Source organism: Oncorhynchus mykiss, chromosome 16, assembly GCF_057628025.1.
Source record: "Oncorhynchus mykiss isolate SJ-2025 chromosome 16, ASM5762802v1, whole genome shotgun sequence".
Taxonomy (NCBI): Eukaryota; Metazoa; Chordata; class Actinopteri; order Salmoniformes; family Salmonidae; genus Oncorhynchus; species Oncorhynchus mykiss.
The window spans coordinates 770,001-786,956 of NC_143037.1; the positions used below are offsets into that span (position 1 = coordinate 770,001).

General features: G+C 52.9%; 1 protein-coding gene across 5 annotated transcripts in view; it reads left to right on the plus strand.

The window, feature by feature from the left end:
• The window catches only part of sipa1l2a (signal-induced proliferation-associated 1like 2, genome duplicate a), a 303,115-nt gene that overhangs the window by 239,448 nt on the left and 46,711 nt on the right, over positions 1-16,956 (plus strand). For 2 of the 5 annotated variants that reach the window (XM_090201691.1, XM_090201692.1), the window contains exons 18-19: positions 1,327-1,551; positions 12,822-12,875. The exons of 2 other annotated variants lie outside the window; for them this stretch is intronic. In XM_090201691.1, coding sequence (XP_090057817.1) covers positions 1,327-1,551; positions 12,822-12,875 — 279 coding nt within the window. The remainder of the gene's footprint in view (positions 1-1,326; positions 1,552-12,821; positions 12,876-16,956) is intronic. One more of the 5 variants, XM_090201693.1, reaches the window with a different exon arrangement.

Sequence of the window (16,956 nt, forward strand, 5' to 3'; positions counted from 1 at the left end):
GTCGGGGGATGGGTCAGGGGCTGGGTCAGGGTCAGGGGGATGGGTCAGGGTCAGAGTTAGGGGCTGGGTCAGGGTCAGGGGATGGGTCAGGGTCAGGGGCTGGGTCAGGGGCTGGGTCAGGGTCAGGGTCAAGGGATGGGACAGGGTCAGGGGATGGGTCAGTGTCAGGGTCAGGGGCTGGGTCAGCGTCAGGGGCTGGGTCAGGGTCAGGGTCAAGGGATGGGACAGGGTCAGGGGATGGGGCTGGGTCAGGGTCAGGGGATGGGTCAGGGGCTTGGTCAGGGGCTGGGTCAGGGTCAGGGGATGGGTCAGGGTCAGGGGCTGGGTCAGGGACAGGGTCAGGAGATGGGTCAGGGTCAGGGGATGGGTCAGGGTCAGGGGATAGGTCAGGGTCAGGGTCAGGGGATAGGTCAGAGTCAGGGGATGGGTCAGGTTCAGGGTCAGGGGCTGGGTCAGGGGCAGGGGCTGGGTCAGGGGGCTGACAGAGATGGGTCCTCATTCAGCTGTCTGTTAACCTACAGAGATGTGTCCTCATTCAGCTGTCTGTTAACCTACAGAGATGTGTCCTCATTCAGCTGTCTGTTAACCTACAGAGATGTGTCCTCATTCAGCTCTCTGTAACCTACAGAGATGTGTCCTCATTCAGCTGTCTGTTAACCTACAGAGATGTGTCCTCATTTAGCTGTCTGTTAACCTACAGAGATGTGTCCTCATTCAGCTGTCTGTTAACCTACATAGATGTGTCCTCATTCAGCTCTCTGTTAACCTACAGAGATGTGTCCTCATTCAGCTGTCTGTTAACCTACAGAGATGTGTCCTCATTCAGCTGTCTGTTAACCTACAGAGATGTGTCCTCATTCAGCTGTCTGTTAACCTACAGAGATGTGTCCTCATTCAGCTGTCTGTTAACCTACAGAGATGTGTCCTCATTCAGCTGTCTGTTAACCTACAGAGATGTGTCCTTATTCAGCTATCTGTTAACCTGTAGAGATGTGTCCTCGATCAGCTGTCTGTTAACCTGTAGAGATGTGTCCTCATTCAGCTGTCTGTTAACCTACAGAGATGTGTCCTCATTCAGCTGTCTGTTAACCTACAGAGATGTGTCCTCATTCAGCTGTCTGTTAACCTACAGAGATGTGTCCTCATTCTGTCCTTTAGATGTGTTATCTATGATACAAAAAGTTCCAAGGTGATCATGTGACCAGACTGGTTGGCCATTGGGTGTCCTGTTGTTCTGTCGTTGCTGTCCATCCGGCCAGCGGTTCCCTTTTCTCACCAACACTTCTACACCCGTTTGACCTTCAACCCTTTTTTCTCTGGGTCCAGTGGGTCCCACCACAGTGGCAGTCCCCTAGCGCGGGGAGCCCGGTACTGTGTATCAGCTGACTCCTCCCGGGTCTACACGTTCCCTCAGACCAGCTCAGGGGCAGGCCCTGGGCAAGGGGCAGGGCTAGAAGCCAGTGGACAGACACGCCCAGTTCCTGGTTCCAAACGCCTGATGAAGACTGAAGACTCGCCCACTAACGAAGAGCCTAAACTGTTAGAGTGTGGGTGAGTGGGTGTGCGTGTGCGTGCGCGTGCGCGCGTGTGTGTGTGTGTGTGTGTGTGTGTGTGTGTGTGTGTGTGTGTGTGTGTGTGTGTGTGTGTGTGTGTGTGTGTGTGGATTTGTATACAGTTGAAGTCGGAAGTTTACATACACCTTTGCCAAATACATTTAAACTCAGTTTTTCACAATTCCTGACATTTAATCCTAGTAAACATTCCCTGTCATAGGTCAGTTAGGATCACCACTTTATTTTAAGAATGTGTCAGAATAATAGTAGAGAGAATGATTTATTTCAGCTTCTATTTCTTTCATCACATTCCCAGTGGGTCAGAAGTTTATATACACTCAATTAGTATTTGGTAGCATTGCCAATAAATTGTTTGAGTCAAATGTTTCGGCTAGCCTTCCAAAAGCTTCCCACAATAAGTTGGGTGAATTTTGGCCCATTCCTCCTGACAGAGCTGGTGTAACTGAGTCAGGTTTGTAACTCGCACACACTGTTTCAGTTCTGCCCACAAATGTTCTATAGGATTGAGGTGAGGGCTTTGTGATGGCCACTCCAATACCTTGACTTTGTTGTCCTTAAGCCATTTTGCCACAACTTGGGGTCATTGTCCATGTGGAAGACCCATTTGCAGAATCTCAAATATAAATATAAATTTGATTTGTTTAACACTTTTTTGGTTACTACATGGTTCCATATGTGTTATTTCATAGTTTTGACTGGTAGTGTATGTGTGTGTGTGTGTGTGTGTGTGTGTGTGTGTGTGTGTGTGTGTGCGTGCGTGCGTGCGTGCGTGCGTGTGTGTGTGTGTGTGTTTGTATATGTGACTCACCACCTCGATTCGGTCTTCTTGAATTTCTGTTTTTTACATTGGATAAAAGTAGAGAGTCAACAAAATGGTATAGCTGCATTTGAGGAAACAATGGGTCAGTAATTCTGCTTTGAAAGTTGATCGATTTGTAAACTCCCTTTTGAGAAAACCGTCTTTCAATGTTTTTGTTCTTCTTTTGGAGAGCCCTTCTTTGTCTCCACCCATTCAGCATTCTTCACGCCCTCTAAAGCCTTTAGCCCCACCCATTCAGCATTGTTCACGCCCTCTAAAGCCTTTAGCCCCACCCAATCAGCATTGTTCACGCCCTCTAAAGCATTTAGCCTCACCCAATCAGCATTGTTCACGCCCTCTAAAGCCTTTAGCCCCACCCAATCAGCATTGTTCATGCCCTCTAAAGCATTTAGCCTCACCCAATCAGCATTGTTCACGCCCTCTAAAGCATTTAGCCCCACCCATTCAGCATTGTTCACGCCCTCTAAAGCATTTAGCCCCACCCATTCAGCATTGTTCACGCCCTCTAAAGCATTTAGCCTCACCCAATCAGCATTGTTCATGCCCTCTAAAGCCTTTAGCCCCACCCAATCAGCATTGTTCATGCCCTCTAAAGCATTTAGCCTCACCCAATCAGCATTGTTCACGCCCTCTAAAGCATTTAGCCCCACCCATTCAGCATTGTTCACGCCCTCTAAAGCATTTAGCCCCACCCATTCAGCATTGTTCACGCCCTCTAAAGCATTTAGCCTCACCCAATCAGCATTGTTCACGCCCTCTAAAGCCTTTAGCCCCACCCAATCAGCATTGTTCACGCGCTCTAAAGCATTTAGCCTCACCCAATCAGCATTGTTCACGCCCTCTAAAGCATTTAGCCCCACACAATCAGCATTGTTCACGCCCTCTAAAGCCTTTAGCCCCACCCAATCAGCATTGTTCACGCCCTCTAAAGCCTTTAGCCCCACCCAATCAGCATTGTTCACGCCCTCTAAAGCCTTTAGCCCCACCCATTCAGCATTGTTCACGCCCTCTAAAGCCTTTAGCCCCACCCATTCAGCATTGTTCACACCCGCTAAAGCCTTTAGCCCCACCCATTCAGCATTGTTCACGCCCTCTAAAGCCTTTAGCCCCACCCATTCAGCATTGTTCACACCCTCTAAAGCCTTTAGCCCCACCCATTCAGCGTTGTTCTTAAGCCTTAGACCCTCCCATCTCTTTAAGGGTTGATCCAACCACTCTGTACTAACTTGCCAGCTACTTCCAGACATCTAAGTGAGAGAGAGAACAGCTCACTGAACATTACTCACCATAGCAGAACTGGTTAGGCTGTTAATTATGTTATCCAGCACACCTGTGCTGTACATGAAAGTTGAAATGTTCGAGAAGGCATTACTGCCAAAAAATCCCTGGATGTCATTGAATGTTTGGCCGTTTGGAAACCTTGAGTGTGGACTGTATGCGTACCAAACAACCCTGCTTCAGGCTTGGGCAGTGGCTATGGTAAAGAGGACAGGAAGTCACTACATACCCTCCCTCCGTTTGGAAACCTTGTGTGGACTGTATGGTACCAAACAACCCTGCTTCAGGCTTGGGCAGTGGCTATGGTAAAGAGGACAGGAAGTCACTACATACCCTCCCTCCGTTTGGAAACCTTGTGTGGACTGTATGGTACCAAACAACCCTGCTTCAGGCTTGGGCAGTGGCTATGGTATAGAGGACAGGAAGCCACTACATACCCTCCCTCCGTTTGGAAACCTTGTGTGTGGACTGTATGGTACCAAACAACCCTGCTTCAGGCTTGGGCAGTGGCTATGGTAAAGAGGACAGGAAGCCACTACATACCCTCCCTCCGTTTGGAAACCTTGTGTGTGGACTGTATGCGTACCAAACAACCCTGCTTCAGGCTTGGGCAGTGGCTATGGTAAAGAGGACAGGAAGCCACTACACACCCTCCCTCCGTTTGGAAACCTTGAGTGTGGACTGTATGCGTACCAAACAGCCCTGCTTCAGGCTTGGGCAATGGCTATGGTAAAGAGGACAGGAAGCCACTACATACCCTCCCTCCGTTTGGAAACCTTGTGTGTGGACTGTATGGTACCAAACAACCCTGCTTCAGGCTTGGGCAGTGGCTATGGTAAAGAGGACAGGAAGCCACTACATACCCTCCCTCCGTTTGGAAACCTTGTGTGGACTGTATGGTACCAAACAACCCTGCTTCAGGCTTGGGCAGTGGCTATGGTAAAGAGGACAGGAAGCCACTACATACCCTCCCTCCGTTTGGAAACCTTGTGTGGACTGTATGCGTACCAAACAGCCCTGCTTCAGGCTTGGGCAGTGGCTATGGTAAAGAGGACAGGAAGCCACTACACACCCTCCCTCCGTTTGGAAACCTTGAGTGTGGACTGTATGGTACCAAACAACCCTGCTTCAGGCTTGGGCAGTGGCTATGGTAAAGAGGACAGGAAGCCACTACACACCCTCCCTCCGTTTGGAAACCTTGTGTGGACAGAATCCGTACCAAACAACCCTGCTTCAGGCTTGGGCAGTGGCTATGGTAAAGAGGACAGGAAGCCACTACATACCCTCCCTCCGTTTGGAAACCTTGAGTGTGGACTGTATGGTACCAAACAACCCTGCTTCAGGCTTGGGCAGTGGCTATGGTAAAGAGGACAGGAAGCTACTACATACCCTCCCTCCGTTTGGAAACCTTGAGTGTGGACTGTATGGTACCAAACAACCCTGCTTCAGGCTTGGGCAGTGGCTATGGTAAAGAGGACAGGAAGCCACTACATACCCTCCCTCCGTTTGGAAACCTTGTGTGGACTGTATGGTACCAAACAACCCTGCTTCAGGCTTGGGCAGTGGCTATGGTAAAGAGGACAGGAAGCCACTACATACCCTCCCTCCGTTTGGAAACCTTGTGTGTGGACTGTATGGTACCAAACAACCCTGCTTCAGGCTTGGGCAGTGGCTATGGTAAAGAGGACAGGAAGCCACTACATACACAAAAATAAAAAGTTCAAAAAGCTCTCCTGTGAAGTCGTGACTAGCGACATATGTCTAGTTTCCTGAAACGGGTCACAGATGTGTGTGTGTGTGTGTGTGTGTGTGTGTGTGTGTGTGTGTGTGTACTGTATAAGTATGGGTCTAGTATAATACACTGCTCAAAAAATAAAGGGAACACTTTACACTGCCATTAGGTACCGAGATGAGATCCTCAGACCCCTTGTGAGACCATATGCTGATGCGGTTGGCCCTGGGTTCCTCCTAATGCAAGACAATGCTAGACCTCATGTGGCTGGAGTGTGTCAGCAGTTCCTGCAAGAGGAAGACATTGATGCTATGGACTGGCCCGCCCGTTCCCCAGACCTGAATCCAATTGAGCACATCTGGGACATCATGTTTCGCTCCATCCACCACAGACTGTCCAGGTGTTGGTGGATGCTTTAGTCCAGGTCTGGGAGGAGATCCCTCAGGAGACCATCCGCCATGCCCAGGCGTTGTAGGGAGGTCATACAGGCACGTGGAGGCCACACACACCACTGAGCCTCATTTTGACTTGTTTTAAGGACATTACATCAAAGTTGGATCAGCCTGTAGTGTGGTTTTCCACTTTAATCTTGAGTGTGACTCCAAATCCAGACCTCCATGGGTTGATGAATTTGATTTCCATTGATAATTTTTGTGTGATTTTGTTGTCAGCACATTCAACTATGTAAAGAAAAACGTATTGAACAACAATATTTCATTCATTCAGATCTAGGATGTGTTATTTTAGTGTTCCCTTAATTTTTTTGAGCAGTGTAGTGTAGTGCATTGTATTGCTGCTAGGGCAATCATTACAGATCAGTATCGTTATCACGAGAGGTATAGTCAACTTTACCTAACAATAACCTTCCTCAGACATCAACTTGAACTAATTCATTCTCTCAGTTGAGCAGATTTACACAACCAGCCCTTATTTAACCATTTTATCATCATATATGGCACCCTATTCCCTTCATAGTGCACTACTTTAGACCAGAGCCCTATGGCACCCTATTCCCTATATAGTACACTACTTTAGACCAGAGCCCTATATAGTACACTACTTTAGACCAGACTCCTATATAGTGCACTACTTCAGAACAGAGCCCTATATAGTGCACTACTTTAGACCAGAGCCCTATATAGTGCACTACTTTAGACCAGAGCCCTATATAGTGCACTACTGTAGACCAGAGCCCTATATAGTGCACTACTTCAGAACAGAGCCCTATATAGTGCACTACTTTAGACCAGAGCCCTATATGGTGCACTACTTTAGACCAGAGCCCTATATAGTACACTACTTTAGACCAGAGCCCTATATAGTGCACTACTTTAGACCAGAGCCCTATGGCACCCTATTCCCTATATAGTACACTACTTTAGACCAGAGCCCTATATAGTGCACTACTTTAGACCAGAGCCCTATATAGTATACTAGTTTAGACCAGAGTCCTATATAGTGCACTACTTTAGACCAGAGCCCTATATAGTGCACTACTTTAGACCAGCGCCCTATATAGTACACTACTTTAGACCAGCGCCCTATATAGTACACTACTTTAGACCAGAGCCCTATATAGTGCACTACTTTAGACCAGAGCCCTATATAGTGCACTACTTTAGACCAGAGCCCTATATAGTGCACTACTTTAGACCAGAGCCCTATATAGTGCACTACTTTAGACCAGAGCCCTATATAGTACACTACTTTAGACCAGAGCCCTATATAGTGCACTACTTTAGACCAGAGCCCTATATAGTACACTACTTTAGACCAGCGCCCTATATAGTACACTACTTTAGACCAGAGCCCTATATAGTGCACTACTTTAGACCAGAGCCCTATATATAGAACAGACAGACCAGACAGACCAGACAGACCTGACAGACAAGGCAGACCAGACAGACCAGACAGACCAGACCAGACAGACAGACCAGACAGACCAAACAGACCAGACAGACCAGATAGACAGACCAGACCAGACAGACCAGACTGACCTGACAGACCAGACAGACCTGACAGACCTGACAGACCTGACAGACCAGACGGACCAGACAGACCTGACAGACAAAACAGACCAGACAGACCAGACAGACAGACCAAACAGACCAAACAGACCAGACAGACCAGACAGACAGACCAGACCAGACAGACCTGACAGACCTGACAGACCTGACAGACCAGACAGACCTGACAGACCTGACAGACCAGACAGACCTGACAGACCAAACAGACAGACAGACCAGACAGACCTGACAGACCTGACAGACCAGACAGACCTGACAGACCTGACAGACCTGACAGACCAGACAGACCAGACCTGACAGACCAGACAGACCAGACAGACCACTCTGGACACATGTCAGTACTGGTTATTGATCCAGACTGTGAGAAGTGTTCCCTGCAGTCAGCAGCATCTGAAGTAGCCAGCAGGGTCTGAAGTAGCCAGCAGGGTCTGAAGTAGCCAGCAGGGTCTGAAGTAGCCAGCAGGGTCTGCAGTAGCCAGCAGGGTCTGCAGTAGCCAGCAGGGTCTGAAGTAGCCAGCAGGGTCTGAAGTAGCCAGCAAGGTCTGCAGTAGCCAGCAGGGTCTGCAGTAGCCAGCAGGGTCTGAAGTAGCCAGCAGGTTCTACTGTAGCCAGCAGGGTCTGCAGTAGCCAGCAGGGTCTGACGTAGCCAGCAGGGTCTGCAGTAGCCAGCAGGGTCTGCAGTAGCCAGCAGGGTCTACAGTAGCCAGCAGGGTCTACAGTAGCCAGCAGGGTCTGCAGTAGCCAGCAGGGTCTGATGTAGCCAGCAGGGTCTGATGTAGCCAGCAGGGTCTGCAGTAGCCAGCAGGGTCTGACGTAGCCAGCAGGGTCTGAAGTAGCCAGCAGGGTCTACAGTAGCCAGCAGGGTCTGCAGTAGCCAGCAGGGTCTGCAGTAGCCAGCAGGGTCTGATGTAGCCAGCAGGGTCTGATGTAGCCAGCAGGGTCTGCAGTAGCCAGCAGGGTCTGACGTAGCCAGCAGGGTCTGCAGTAGCCAGCAGGGTCTGCAGTAGCCAGCAGGGTCTGATGTAGCCAGCAGGGTCTGATGTAGCCAGCAGGGTCTGCAGTAGCCAGCAGGGTCTGACGTAGCCAGCAGGGTCTACAGTAGCCAGCAGGGTCTACAGTAGCCAGCAGGGTCTGCAGTAGCCAGCAGGGTCTGCAGTAGCCAGCAGGGTCTGATGTAGCCAGCAGGGTCTGCAGTAGCCAGCAGGGTCTGACGTAGCCAGCAGGGTCTGCAGTAGCCAGCAGGGTCTGAAGTAGCCAGCAGGGTCTGCAGTAGCCAGCAGGGTCTGACGTAGCCAGCAGGGTCTGCAGTAGCCAGCAGGGTCTGACGTAGCCAGCAGGGTCTGCAGTAGCCAGCAGGGTCTGACGTAGCCAGCAGGGTCTGCAGTAGCCAGCAGGGTCTGAAGTAGCCAGCAGGGTCTACAGTAGCCAGCAGGGTCTGCAGTAGCCAGCAGGGTCTACTGTAGCCAGCAGGGTCTGCAGTAGCCAGCAGGGTCTGACGTAGCCAGCAGGGTCTGCAGTAGCCAGCAGGGTCTGACGTAGCCAGCAGGGTCTGCAGTAGCCAGCAGGGTCTGAAGTAGCCAGCAGGGTCTGCAGTAGCCAGCAGGGTCTACAGTAGCCAGCAGGGTCTGCAGTAGCCAGCAGGGTCTGCAGTAGCCAGCAGGGTCTGCAGTAGCCAGCAGGGTCTGAAGTAGCCAGCAGGGTCTGCAGTAGCCAGCAGGGTCTGATGTAGCCAGCAGGGTCTGCAGTAGCCAGCAGGGTCTGACGTAGCCAGCAGGGTGTGCAGTAGCCAGCAGGGTCTGATGTAGCCAGCAGGGTCTGCAGTAGCCAGCAGGGTCTACAGTAGCCAGCAGGGTCTGATGTAGCCAGCAGGGTCTGCAGTAGCCAGCAGGGTCTGATGTAGCCAGCAGGGTCTGACGTAGCCAGCAGGGTCTGCAGTAGCCAGCAGGGTCTGAAGTAGCCAGCAGGGTCTACAGTAGCCAGCAGGGTCTGCAGTAGCCAGCAGGGTCTACTGTAGCCAGCAGGGTCTGCAGTAGCCAGCAGGGTCTGACGTAGCCAGCAGGGTCTGCAGTAGCCAGCAGGGTCTGAAGTAGCCAGCAGGGTCTGATGTAGCCAGCAGGGTCTGCAGTAGCCAGCAGGGTCTGCAGTAGCCAGCAGGGTCTGATGTAGCCAGCAGGGTCTACAGTAGCCAGCATGGTCTACAGTAGCCAGCAGGGTCTGAAGTAGCCAGCAGGGTCTGACGTAGCCAGCAGGGTCTGCAGTAGCCAGCAGGGTCTGCAGTAGCCAGCAGGGTCTGATGTAGCCAGCAGGGTCTACAGTAGCCAGCAGGGTCTGAAGTAGCCAGCAGGGTCTGACGTAGCCAGCAGGGTCTGCAGTAGCCAGCAGGGTCTGCAGTAGCCAGCAGGGTCTGCAGTAGCCAGCAGGGTCTGATGTAGCCAGCAGGGTCTGCAGTAGCCAGCATGGTCTACAGTAGCCAGCAGGGTCTACAGTAGCCAGCAGGGTCTGATGTAGCCAGCATGGTCTACAGTAGCCAGCAGGGTCTGATGTAGCCAGCAGGGTCTACAGTAGCCAGCAGGGTCTACAGTAGCCAGCAGGGTCTGATGTAGCCAGCAGGGTCTGCAGTAGTCAGCAGGGTCTGACGTAGCCAGCAGGGTGTGCAGTAGCCAGCAGGGTCTGAAGTAGCCAGCAGGGTCTACAGTAGCCAGCAGGGTCTGCAGTAGCCAGCAGGGTCTACTGTAGCCAGCAGGGTCTGCAGTAGCCAGCAGGGTCTGACGTAGCCAGCAGGGTCTGCAGTAGCCAGCAGGGTCTGACGTAGCCAGCAGGGTCTGCAGTAGCCAGCAGGGTCTGAAGTAGCCAGCAGGGTCTGCAGTAGCCAGCAGGGTCTACAGTAGCCAGCAGGGTCTGCAGTAGCCAGCAGGGTCTGCAGTAGCCAGCAGGGTCTGCAGTAGCCAGCAGGGTCTGAAGTAGCCAGCAGGGTCTGCAGTAGCCAGCAGGGTCTGATGTAGCCAGCAGGGTCTGCAGTAGCCAGCAGGGTCTGACGTAGCCAGCAGGGTGTGCAGTAGCCAGCAGGGTCTGATGTAGCCAGCAGGGTCTGCAGTAGCCAGCAGGGTCTACAGTAGCCAGCAGGGTCTGATGTAGCCAGCAGGGTCTGCAGTAGCCAGCAGGGTCTGATGTAGCCAGCAGGGTCTGACGTAGCCAGCAGGGTCTGCAGTAGCCAGCAGGGTCTGAAGTAGCCAGCAGGGTCTACAGTAGCCAGCAGGGTCTGCAGTAGCCAGCAGGGTCTACTGTAGCCAGCAGGGTCTGCAGTAGCCAGCAGGGTCTGACGTAGCCAGCAGGGTCTGCAGTAGCCAGCAGGGTCTGAAGTAGCCAGCAGGGTCTGATGTAGCCAGCAGGGTCTGCAGTAGCCAGCAGGGTCTGCAGTAGCCAGCAGGGTCTGATGTAGCCAGCAGGGTCTACAGTAGCCAGCATGGTCTACAGTAGCCAGCAGGGTCTGAAGTAGCCAGCAGGGTCTGACGTAGCCAGCAGGGTCTGCAGTAGCCAGCAGGGTCTGCAGTAGCCAGCAGGGTCTGATGTAGCCAGCAGGGTCTACAGTAGCCAGCAGGGTCTGAAGTAGCCAGCAGGGTCTGACGTAGCCAGCAGGGTCTGCAGTAGCCAGCAGGGTCTGCAGTAGCCAGCAGGGTCTGCAGTAGCCAGCAGGGTCTGATGTAGCCAGCAGGGTCTGCAGTAGCCAGCATGGTCTACAGTAGCCAGCAGGGTCTACAGTAGCCAGCAGGGTCTGATGTAGCCAGCATGGTCTACAGTAGCCAGCAGGGTCTGATGTAGCCAGCGGGGTCTACAGTAGCCAGCAGGGTCTACAGTAGCCAGCAGGGTCTGATGTAGCCAGCAGGGTCTGCAGTAGCCAGCAGGGTCTACAGTAGCCAGCAGGGTCTACAGTAGCCAGCAGGGTCTACAGTAGCCAGCAGGGTCTGATGTAGCCAGCAGGGTCTACAGTAGCCAGCAGGGTCTACTGTAGCCAGCAGGGTCTGAAGTAGCCAGCAGGGTCTACAGTAGCCAGCAGGGTCTGCAGTAGCCAGCAGGGTCTACTGTAGCCAGCAGGGTCTGCAGTAGCCAGCAGGGTCTGACGTAGCCAGCAGGGTCTGCAGTAGCCAGCAGGGTCTGAAGTAGCCAGCAGGGTCTGATGTAGCCAGCAGGGTCTGCAGTAGCCAGCAGGGTCTGCAGTAGCCAGCAGGGTCTGATGTAGCCAGCAGGGTCTACAGTAGCCAGCATGGTCTACAGTAGCCAGCAGGGTCTGAAGTAGCCAGCAGGGTCTGACGTAGCCAGCAGGGTCTGCAGTAGCCAGCAGGGTCTGCAGTAGCCAGCAGGGTCTGATGTAGCCAGCAGGGTCTACAGTAGCCAGCAGGGTCTGAAGTAGCCAGCAGGGTCTGACGTAGCCAGCAGGGTCTGCAGTAGCCAGCAGGGTCTGCAGTAGCCAGCAGGGTCTGATGTAGCCAGCAGGGTCTGCAGTAGCCAGCATGGTCTACAGTAGCCAGCAGGGTCTACAGTAGCCAGCAGGGTCTGATGTAGCCAGCATGGTCTACAGTAGCCAGCAGGGTCTGATGTAGCCAGCAGGGTCTACAGTAGCCAGCAGGGTCTACAGTAGCCAGCAGGGTCTGATGTAGCCAGCAGGGTCTGCAGTAGCCAGCAGGGTCTACAGTAGCCAGCAGGGTCTACAGTAGCCAGCAGGGTCTACAGTAGCCAGCAGGGTCTGATGTAGCCAGCAGGGTCTACAGTAGCCAGCAGGGTCTGACTCCAAAAGCACATCTATGATTCCTGCCACATTATAGGCTCCTGAAAAAGGGAAGGTAAATGAATAGTTACTGTACATCGCTGTCGTTTCAAGGTAGAGATGAGAATAGACAGAGGGTCATTGATATGTGTGTGTGACCGGGCGCACGAGGCTGAGGTCCCCCCTCCTCCATGTCCCCATTCCCCAGCTCCTGTAATGTAATTTTCTCTGTGAAATACACCAGTTGGAGCTGTGTGGTTGATAGCACGGCTCTGCAGTCCTCTTCATATGGAAACAGCCTCGAACGCAGTTACTTTCTCCAACTGTTTGTTTACATAGTGTGCATCCCTAATGCCCTATGGGCTCTGGTCTAGTTCTGTAGTGCACTAAGAAGGAAATAGGGTCTTATTTGAGATGCACATGGTTTAATATTGTTCGTCTGTAACCACCATATATGGCCTCATGTTGTCCACATGTCTAACTCTAACACAACGACGTGTTCCTTTTTCCTCTCTAAGTGTTGTGTTTCTGTAGTACTGTATTCAGCTAACTATGTTACAACCGTACACCAACACGTGCTTCTGTTCTGCTTTCTGCTGTTCCTTTTATTAATGCTGCTTTGTTCCAGAGGAGCAGAGGGCTTGTTAGCTTTCCTCCTTAAAACGCTGTCTGAGCGCTCCAGGTACAAGCTACCCCCTGTACACCGTCTCCCCAGTATGTGACTGCCAACGCCCCACTCCTGTCTTCCAGTCTATCTACCCTCATCACAGGTTTAATGCCTTGCTCACTCCCAGTCTCCTTCAACTCCTCTCTCCATGTCAGGTTTAAACCCATCCTCTTTCCTCCTCTCTCCATGTCAGGTTTAAACCCATACTCTTTCCTCCTCTCTCCATGTCAGGTTTAAACTCATCCACTTCCTCCTCTCTCCATGTCAGGTTTAAACCCATCCTCTTTCCTCCTCTCTCCATGTCAGGTTTTAACTCATCCTCTTTCCTCCTCTCTCCATGTCAGGTTTAAACCCATACTCTTTCCTCCTCTCTCCATGTCAGGTTTAAACTCATCCACTTCCTCCTCTCTCCATGTCAGGTTTTAACTCATCCTCTTTCCTCCTCTCTCCATGTCAGGTTTTAACTCATCCTCTTTCCTCCTCTCTCCATGTCAGGTTTTAACTCATCCTCTTTCCTCCTCTCTCCATGTCAGGTTTTAACTCATCCACTTCCTCCTCTCTCCATGTCAGGTTTTAACTCATCCTCTTTCCTCCTCTCTCCATGTCAGGTTTTAACTCATCCTCTTTCCTCCTCTCTCCATGTCAGGTTTAAACCCATACTCTTTCCTCCTCTCTCCATGTCAGGTTTAAACTCATCCACTTCCTCCTCTCTCCATGTCAGGTTTAAACTCATCCTCTTTCCTCCTCTCTCCATGTCAGGTTTTAACTCATCCTCTTTCCTCCTCTCTCCATGTCAGGTTTTAACTCATCCTCTTTCCTCCTCTCTCCATGTCAGGTTTAAACCCATCCTCTTTCCTCCTCTCTCCATGTCAGGTTTTAACTCATCCTCTTTCCTCCTCTCTCCATGTCAGGTTTAAACCCATCCTCTTTCCTCCTCTCTCCATGTCAGGTTTTAACTCATCCTCTTTCCTCCTCTCTCCATGTCAGGTTTTAACTCATCCTCTTTCCTCCTCTCTCCATGTCAGGTTTTAACTCATCCTCTTTCCTCCTCTCTCCATGTCAGGTTTAAACCCATCCTCTTTCCACCGATCCTCTCCTCTCTCCTTCAGCCCACTCCAATCTCCATGTCAGATTTAAGTCCATCCACCTTCCACCGATCCTCCGGGCCCACTACTCCCTCCGGGCCCCCCACTCCCTCTGGGCCCCCCACTCCCTCTGGGCCCCCCACTCCCTCCCCTCCACCCTTTTCCTGTGGCCCTCTCACTGCCCCAGACCAAAGTGCCCAGTGCTCTGGTTCCCATGTGGGCCGTGATGCAGGGAGTTGAGAGTCCTGCCATGCGTCAGTGGTTGTGACATTCCTGCATAACGTGTCACTCTTCCTAAATGTTCCCCCTTACTCCCCCTTCCCCCTCACTCCCCCTCTACCTTCCCCCTCACTCCCCATCTACCTTCCCCCTCACTCCCCATCTACCTTCCCCCTCACTCTCCCTAAACCTTCCCCCTCACTCCCCCTCCACTTTCCCCCTCACTCCCCCTCACTCCCCCTCTACTTTCCCCCTCACTCCCCCTCACTCCCCCTCTACTTTCCCCCTCTACCTTCCCCCTCTACCTTCCCCCTCTACCTTCCCCCTCACTCCCCCTATACCTTCCCCCTCACTCCCCATCTACCTTCCCCCTCACTCCCCCTATACCTTCCCCCTCACTCCCCCTCTACTTTCAACCTCACTACCCCTCTACCTTCCCACTCACTCCCCCTCTACCTTCCCCCTTACTCCCCCTCTACCTTCCCCCTCACTCCCCCTATACCTTCCCCCTCACTCCCCCTCTACTTTCCCCCTCACTCCCCCTCTACCTTCCCCCTCACTCCCCCTATACCTTCCCCCTCACTCCCCCTATACCTTCCCCCTTACTCCCCCTCTACCTTCCCCCTCACTCCCCCTATACCTTCCCCCTCACTCCCCCTCTACTTTCCCCCTCACTCCCCCTCTACCTTCCCCCTCACTCCCCCTATACCTTCCTCCTCACTCCCCATCTACCTTCCCCCTCACTCCCCATCTACCTTCCCCCTCACTACCCATAAACCTTCCCCCTCACTCCCCCTCTACTTTCCCCCTCGCTCTCCTTAAACCTTCCCCCTCACTCCCCCTCTACTTTCCCCCTCGCTCTCCTTAAACCTTCCCCCTCACTCTCCCTGCCCCCTCAATACACCTCTACCTTAACCCTCACTACCCCTCTACCTTCCCCCTCACTCCCCGTCTACCTTCCTCCTCACTCCCCCTTTACTTTCCCCCTCACTACACCTCTACCTTCCCCCTCACTCTCCATAAACCTTCCCCTCACTCCCCCTCTACCTTCCCCCTCACTCTCCATAAACCTTCACCCTGACTCTCCCCTCCCCCTCCCTCTCCCTTCCCCCTCACTACCCATAAACCTTCCCCCTCACTACCCATAAACCTTCCCCCTCACTCCCCCTCTACCTTCCCCCTCACTCTCCATTCCCCCTCACTCTCCCTTTCCCCTCACCCCCCCTCTACCTTCCCCCTCACTACCCCTCTACCTTCCCACTTTCTCTTCCCCCTCACTCTACCTTTCCCCTCACTAGTCCTCTACCTTCCCCCTAACTCCCCCTCTACCTTCCCCCTCATTACCCTTCTCCCTTCCCCCTCACTCACCCTCTACCTTCCCCATCAGTCCCACTCTCTCTTCCCCCTCACTCTACCTTCCCCATCACTAATCCTCTACCTTCCCCCTGACTCCCCCTCTACCTCCCCCCTCACTCCCACTCTCTCTTCCCCCTCACTCTACCTTCCCCATCACTCCCCCTCTACCTTCCTCCTCACTCCCACTCTCTCTTCCCCCTCACTCTACCTTCCCCCTCACTCCCCCTCATTCCCCCTCTAACTTCCCGCTCAATCTTCCCCCTCACTCCCCCTCTACCTCATGCCGTTCCCCCCTCAACACCGGCATAACATGCCGACAACCCATCAGGGACACACCAGCCAGGGCTATCACTGTCCTCTTTCACCTCCTAACTTTTCTCCTCCTCCTCTATCACCTGCCTCCCAACCCTGTGGTCTGACTCCAACCCTGTGGCCTGACTCCAACCCTGTGGCCTGACTCCAACTCTGTGGTCTGACTCCAACCCTGTGGTCTGACTCCAACCCTGTGGTCTGACTCCAACTCTGTGGTCTGACTCCAACCCTGTGGTCTGACTCAAACCCTGTGGTCTGACTCCAACCCTGTGGTCTGACTCAAACCCTGTGGTCTGACTCAAACACTGTGGTCTGACTCAAACCCTGTGGTCTGACTCAAACACTGTGGTCTGACTCCAACCCTGTGGTCTGACTCCAACTCTGTGGTCTGACTCCAACCCTAAGGTCTGACTCCAACCCTGTGGTCTAACTCCAACCTTGTTGTCTGAATCAAACCCTGTGGTCTGACTCCATCCCTGTGGTCTGACTCCAACCCTGTGGTCTGACCTCTCTGTGGTCTGACTCCAACCCTGTGGTCTGACTCCAACACTGTGGTCTGACTCCAACCCTGTGGTCTGACCTCTCTGTGGTCTGACTCCAACCCTGTGTTCAGACTCCAACCCTGTGTTCAGACTCCAACCCGGTGGTCTGACTCCAACCCGGTGGACTGAATCCAACCCTGTGGTCTGACTCCAACCCTGTGGTCGGACTCCAACCCTGTGGTCTGACCTCTCTGTGGTCTGACTCCAACCCTGTGGTCTGACTCCAACCCTGTGGTCTGACTCCAACCCTGTGGTCTTATTCCAACTCTGTGGTGTGACTCCAACCCTGTGGTCTGACTCCAACTATGTGGTCTGACTCCAACCCTGTGGTCTGACTCCAACCCTGTGGTCTGACTCCAACTCTGTGGTCTGACTCTAACCCTGTGGTATGACTCCAACCCTGTGTTCTGAATCCAACCCTGTGGTCTGACTCCAATCCTGTGGTCTGACCTCCCTGTGGTCTGACTCCAACCCTGTTGTCTGACTCCAACCCTGTGGTCTGACTCCAACCCTGTGGTCTGACTCCAACACTGTGGTCTGACTCCAACCATGTGGTCTGACTCTAATCCTGTGGTCTGACTC